The 7140-nt window shown below is 51.0% G+C and overlaps 1 protein-coding gene across 4 annotated transcripts in view; it reads right to left on the bottom strand.

Moving 5' to 3' along the window:
* Positions 1–1547: 1547 nt before the first annotated feature.
* Positions 1548–7140, bottom strand: part of FOXK2 (forkhead box K2) — a 78891-nt gene continuing 73298 nt past the window's right edge. For 2 of the 4 annotated variants that reach the window (XM_057501897.1, XM_036910764.2), the window contains one exon: positions 1548–4694. In XM_057501897.1, coding sequence (XP_057357880.1) covers positions 4498–4694 — 197 coding nt within the window. In that variant the 3' untranslated portion in view covers positions 1548–4497. The remainder of the gene's footprint in view (positions 4695–7140) is intronic. The other 2 variants (XR_008997525.1, XR_005029930.2) reach the window with 2 other exon arrangements.

The following is a 7140-nucleotide window of genomic DNA, read 5'->3' as shown; positions in this document are numbered from 1 at the left end:
AAAGGGTTTTCTCCCTGTTCTCAGTGTCACCAGCTTCACAATCTCCCCCACTGTCTGTTCCACAGAGGCCGCCTTCCTCAGTCCTCTGGCCGGAACGAGGGGAGGGGCGAGAGTATTCTAATGTCTATTTCTAATGTGCTGCTCTGATTGTAGGTTCTGGAGTCTAAGCCAGGAGAGACGAGAGGAAACAGAATGCGGAAAGACACGTCACCATACTCGTGCCTCCAGTTTTAATCCTCCTGCCCAGTCTGCTCACACTTCTTTTTCAGAGGACTAGGGGAGGTGCTTTGCTCTGCTGCCAGCTGCAACCCCCGGGAGGCCCAGGGCAGAGCATGCTCACCACTGGGGCCTCGTGGGGGACACTGCGGAATGAGGACATTTGTGCACACATCTGGTCACATCACCAGAGGTCCCGAGACCCTTGTTAAAATCTAACTTTGAGTTGCTGTGGACACACACGGGAGCAACACCAGGTGTGCTGACCTGGTGCAGCACTCTTCAGAGGCCTCCAGTGAGTGCTGGCCAGCGCACTGCAGCAGAAACCACTATACACCATGGGGTTCTGCCCCCCATTCAGGCCTGAACTCACTCTGTGGTGATGCACACAGGCTCATGATGTGCCCCTCTGTCATCAAGCAATGTGGCCTTATGTGTAGGCCTCTCTACAACAATCACCAGCGCTTTTGCTGCATGGAAGACCTTACCAGAGCTGAAGAGTTTCCCATGCCTGAAGGCCTCCTCTCTCTAATGCCTCTTTTTCTAGGAAAAAGGTAGGTTATCCTCTGGAAGAGTTGTCACCTCTTCTTTGATTCGGCTTAGCCTCAACAAGGTAAGCTTAATGAATTACCAGAGTGGATTTTCCTGAGCAAGGGAGGTAGTTAAGACCATAATGCATTTTCAAAGCATCTATTAATAAAACATGGACAACAGATCTGAAAAAGCCAATTATGAGCTTCCTTTTGTTAAGAAAGTCTCTTAGTAGATGAGGAGTTCCTGTTATGCTAGTACAGATTGTCTTCAGTGACAGCATCACTGTGGGGTACGAGCTGCCCCCCACCCGGGGACTCTCCTTGAACACTAAGCTCCCGTCTCACTCAGCTCCCAAGGAGCTCCCTCCACCAGGCTGGTACTGAAGCGCTCACTCTGCAAGCTTCAGGAAACCTCAGTCTGAAACACAGACTCTAGTAGCTGGACGATCAAGGTGTTGCGGCGCAGGGACCTGAACAGCAAGCACCTATGTGATGAGATCTTCATCTCCCGCGAGGACATACCTCATCTGCTGAATGGTCCTTATCCTTAGGTTGAGGGGTAAGTCTGCAGAGGACCCTCAAAGTCAGTTCTCACACTCCACTGTCATGGATGACAAGCAGCAGGTCTGTTACCCGCTGGGACCCCCACACTCTATCCTGTGCAGACACGGTGCCCCTTCCAGCAACAGTGCCTTCCCAGCTGCTGTCCGTGCCCCAGCCTCAGAAAAGAGCATGAAGCAAAAAAGAAATGCTCGCTTCTGTTCATCTACTGAAATGACAATAATACTCAGTATCCAATTAAAATTAATAAAAATATTTTATTGAATTTCAGGAACTTGGTACTTTTTAAAATTTCAGATCTTTGCACACAAATTATCACTATACTTTCTAGAACAGTGGAGGTTACGACTTGAAGATTGTCACTATCTTCTTGTGTCACACAGCATAGAAACCCCAAGCCCCTTTTAACCACGGCTCCCGTCTACTCTGTTGTTTTAACAGAGGACAAAGATGCGAGGGGTGGTGTATTGAAGGAGCTCAACAATCCACGTGGGGACTCTACCGACGCGAGAGGACAGTCAATCCAAAAACCATGCACAGACACCCTGGAATGCACCACATCACATGGATCGTATGTTAGTTTTCCTTTTGTATTTTTGTTTGGTTCAGGGCAAAGCTGCTGAAATGAAGTTTCTTGTCCCTCAGGGAGCTCAGAGGTTTGGCAAAGGTCAAAGCAGAGACTTCTGGAATTAAGTCCCTTAGGAACCGCCAGCGGACAGTTGGGAGGGAGTTCAGCGCAACTTGTCTGTTGACATAGCACCAGGCATTGAGTAGGACAGGAAGGACACAGCTCAGTGACCCTGGGTGTGTTATGAGCTCTTGGGGATCCAGAGTTAAATTTTAAAAACTTTCAAAGTGCCTAGGATATGGTAGTTTGCTAATCCAGGGTTTTTTTTCTGCCCTCTCTTTGATATTCTCAATTTCTACGTACCAATCAAAGAGCCAACTGAATAAGGCAGCAAGAATGAGAAGCAAACAATGCTCACACCTCTGAAAAAGGCATACTCCAGCGGTCTTACAGCAAAAGACTTACCTTCTCTTCTTTCAGATTTGAGAACTGGGCCTTTTTCTTATCTATAATCCCAGCAAAACCCCTCCAGACCCACAGGCTCAGAAATAACCAGTTGACAGGCTGAGCCAGCAGAGGGAAAAGTCCACCAAGTCTTTCCAGACGGCGACAGGTGTGCTGCTGTGCAGATGCATCTCCAGGACACACAGTGCATTTGCATTTGCCTAGTGCCTCCTGAGCTGACCTCCCACAGGCTGGGCTCGTCCACTCACCTCGCCAGAGCTCATGGTCCAGGAGCTGCAGGTGCCATGACTCTAGAGGGACCTGACCCCACACTCAGGACACAATGCAATCCCAATTATTCTGCAAGTTGCAAACCTTCTGAGTGAAAAGACAAACCCATACATTTCAAGGTCTCTGTCCAGTGCCTGGAAGAGGCAGATGGCTGCCACGAGGTGCTCTGATCCAGCCATGCTTCAGTGTGCACGTTAGATTTTGCTACTGTCACACACGTGGTCTCATTCACATGATAGTTTTGTTTTTATTTTTTAAATGGCTGAGTTATAAATCCAGCTAGTGTGCAGTAATTTCATAATTTTTAATACGCATCATCTGCAGTAACATTGTGACAGCTCCATACTATGGATTGACACACAATACTTTGAACAGATTTATCATATTTGGTCTTCAGGTAAATAATAAATGTTTTGAAATTGCCTAAATATACCATTCTGAGCCATTTCATTCCACCAGGAAAATACAGGTTTTTTTTCCTCTCTTAAAAAAAAATTAAATACCAAAATAACTACATTTAAATAAATAACGTTATGATGATGACATTTAAAAACTCACACAAAGCCAAAGCCCTCCTGTTTGCATGGCTGCTTGGCCCTGACCCCCTGGAACCCTCCAGAAAGGCGAGTGGCTTGCCCCCAGAGGAGCGGGGCTGGGCCTGTGCAGGGCCTGCGGCTTCGCGAGCTCTCACCTGTTTCCTGGCCTCTCGCTTTCACTTTCTGCAGGAGAGCAGTCAGCCTGAGGACCGGATTCCGTTCTGAAAGGTGGAGGGGAATCTCCTATTACAGATCAGAAAGGACCCAGAGGTTAACAAGGCTTAGCCCCGCAGGGTGCTTGCTTCCAAGGCCTGTGTGTCTCCCGGCGGCTTCCACTCGGGCCCCGTAGCTGTTCTCACCAGCCCGGCGGGCCACTGGTGGGACGATACCTACGGCAGCCACGGGCTCCGCACCTGAAGTAGCACACACGCAAAAGAGAAACGTGCGATGTTTGTTTGAAAGGGTGTGTGGGAAAGACAGAAGTTTGTTTCCAAAGGTAGTAGTACTTAGTTGTGTCGTTTTAAACATACACAATACTTAGGAGACTCGTTTTACTTCGAGTGGAAAATTATGCTGGGACAGAGTCAAGTCAACACAAAGAACAAACACAAGTAGCAAGAAAGGGAAGCAGCGAGCGCAGCTCTGTGTCCAGAGGTCTTTCCTCAGGGAACATGCAGCGTCCGTCTGTCCTGCACGCTGAAAAGGAGGTGGGTTAAAATTCATCAGGCAGCTTCTCTAACAGAAAATCTGTGGATGTCATCAAGTAGCTCCACCTCAACTGTACCAGGACAAAAGCAAATCACTCTGTCGGCTGAAAACGAGCAACAGGACAAACGAAACTCCACTGTTTCTTTTCCCAGGTGAGATCCACATGAAGGGCCCTGTGTACTCCACGGCTTCCAAAGTAGAAATGGAGTGATCTGAAATGCCAAAGACCCCATTATTCTGTAAAGAAAGAGAGTACATCTCACAATATTCTAATTCCATGTGTGAACAACAGAATACTGTCTTGTCTGCCAGCACCAGCCCCAAGGGTCCCCAAGGGTGGCGGGGCGGCTCCTGCAGGTCCCCTCAAGGAGGCGGTGAGTCTTTACTGGGAGTTAAAAGCTGAGCGCAGGGAGACACGGCTGGAACCAGGTTTTGGTGTGTGTGGTTCTGTTTAGGTGTGACTTCTGTCTTTAAATTAAGGAGTTTTAAGGCCACCTGGGTTTGTGTTTTCAGTGCTGAGGTGAAGTCCAACCGCAGGGCCCTCTACCCACCGAGAGAATGCGCTCCAAGCGTCGGTGAGAGGCAGTGTCTCCTTTTGGCACCAGAAGAGTTGACACTGAAGTAGAAGAACGCCTCGTTGCTAGTTTTGGACGCCCTTCTCCCTCACGGCTGGTGTTGGCGTGTCCACGCTCAGGGCGATGACAATGCTCTCGCTGTCTTCAGTCTTGACCCGCTTTACCTCCGGCTGCTCCAACTGGTCACCATTCTGGCGCTTTGTGGGCAGGGAGGCCGACGCAGATGCATGCGTGGCCAGCATGTGCAGAGGACTTGCCACTGCTGCAAAAAGACAGCGAGTCAGACCCGCACCCTTAGGTAATCCCTCATCCTGTTGGGTCCCCAGGCACTGCCCAGATGGCCAGTTTCTCTGTGTGATGTGCATGGTGGCACAGCCAGGCCCCTGGAGCAGAAACCCTGCAGTGAATACCTGTATGGTTATTTTAGTAACACCTGGCACCCTTCTCATCACTTCAAATAGTGCGTTACACGACAGAGCCCTGGGGAGGCGGAGGCTCCGGGCAGGGCCAAGGCGGGACAGGCAGCAGATGGCTTTGCTGCTGCCAGTTTCTTCCCACACAGAGGCCCCCTGGAGCCCTCTCCACACTGAACTCCTGGATCACCTCACCCCAAGTAGGGGCATGGGGCTCAGGCTAACAGGCAAAGCCCTCTGTCTGTGCCAGTTAACCCCCATCTGAGTTCCACAAACCTAGAGAGTTTACAGGCAGACCTGTGCCCATGAGCCCCTGGACTGGCTTCCCGGCATCTTTTTGGCCCCCAGATCCCCACCCAGGTCTTCATCACTGAGCAACCCTCCTTCCTTGCAGGCCAATGTGGGACATGCCCCACAGCTGGGCCCAAGGCCTCCCTACTCCTGTCCTCACCTGCCTCAGGCTCTACACAAGCAGGCAAACCCCAGGAGAGGAACAAAAGGAGGCTTGTCCCACATATACAACAGCCCCACTTTCTCAAAGTGAGAAGGCAGGATCGGGTGGGAAGTTCTCACAGGACCCAGAAAAACAGCATCTTGTTCAGGGAGACCTCTGCCCTCCCACCTCATCCCCTTGTGCACACTGAGTCCACCTGAAGGGGAGCCCCAATTCAGCACAATGCCAGGACTGCCCCTCCACCCGTTCCAACATGCAGCACCATCCCAAAGTCCCAGTTACATCTGACGAGGACTTGTGTCTAGCTTAAATAGAACATCGTAACTCAGTAAAAAGGAAACAATTCAATTTTTGAAAAAGGCAAAAGATTTGAACAAACATTTCACCCAAGAAGATATTCAGATGTCAAGCACACAAAAAGATCATTTAACATGAGAAATCATTAGGAAAATGCAAATTTAAACCAAAACTGACCACACTATGTGTGGCACAACTGGGACTCTCATCTTCAGCTGACAGGAATGGACACCAGCACCACCACCTGGGAAAACCATCTGTGAACATCTTAGGAGGCATCACACATCGACCGCGTGGCTGAGCCATTCTGCTCCTGGGTATTTACCCGAGAGAAGTGAGAGTATTTGTCCATGGTGGGAGAGGAAACTAATGGCGCCTCATGAGGAGTGTGCTGGAGGTGAAGGCACCACGGCCGGTTCTGATGAAGAATCATAAAAACAGAACACCGGGGAAAGCCCCGTGTCATTGCGGGTATGAACTGCAAGCTGCTGCCCAGCCACTAAGAGCGGGTGCAACCCCAGATGACCAGCTGGAACCCACTGCTGGGCAGCCACTTGCTGGCTATCTGTGTGCACGTGGGCTGGGCCTGTTCCCTCGACAGTAAGTCGGCTAGCTCCATGGGCATGTTCTGTTGAGCTCCTTTGGGTCGCTGCTCTCCCACTCCCCCACCCCAGTAGCTAGAGACGAGGAGGAGGCTCCCTGAGTGAGCCCTCCCAGCGGCCCCATGCTCGCATCTCCTTCACCTGCTCTGGCTCAGCATCAGGCTCCCAGGGAAAATGCCAAACCCTCACCGGAAACCATGAGCTACTAGGAAGCAAACTGCTAATTTGGCTGTATCTGGCTTGTGAGAAGCCTGTACTGCTGCCCAAAGGCCTCGCTCTTCCGAGAAGGACCTGTCTTAGGTCAGGAGGCACACGCTTGTAAAAGCCTGCTCACAAAAGCCAGAGGTGGGTCTTCTCAGGCATGCAAGGGGTACACTTGTGGGACCTTTTAGGAAAACCCCAAACAAATGGAGTGTTGGTGTCTCTGGGAAGAACATGGCTTTGGAAATAAATGAGAGAACAAGCCAACAGGACTGAGGGGACCAAAGGACTAGGGTGGCTGCTCTCGACCTTGCTTCTGTTCCACCTTCCCTCTTTGCCTTGACTTGGGACCAGAGAGGTGGGGGACACTGGCCTCTTGGGTGGACAGTTCCCAGCAGCTATGGGACCCAGGAACAACTTCCCTGGGGCAGGGGCAGAACTGCCAACCTCACTGATGACCCCATGTGGGGGCACCCACATCCGAATTCCTCCTCCAAGCCTCTCCCAGACCAAACATGGGAAACAGCTGGAAAGCCAAGCTGAAGAACAGCAAAGAACCCAGAACAGAGGCATCAGGCTGGCGAACAGTTGCCCTGGGAACCCAAAGGGAAGGGAACAGGAATGGAGTCAGGCTGCTCAAGGCACATGGGGACTCACCGCAGGGCCGCACGATCCGAGCAGCCTGAAGACCAGCCCACACTTCTGGGCTGGAAGACTCGATACCACCAAGAAGGTGCAGAG

Source organism: Manis pentadactyla, chromosome 4 (genome assembly GCF_030020395.1).
Source record: "Manis pentadactyla isolate mManPen7 chromosome 4, mManPen7.hap1, whole genome shotgun sequence".
Classification (NCBI taxonomy): Eukaryota; Metazoa; Chordata; class Mammalia; order Pholidota; family Manidae; genus Manis; species Manis pentadactyla.
Note: the sequence above shows the minus strand (reverse complement) of the source record. Positions and strands in the feature narration are given on the sequence as shown.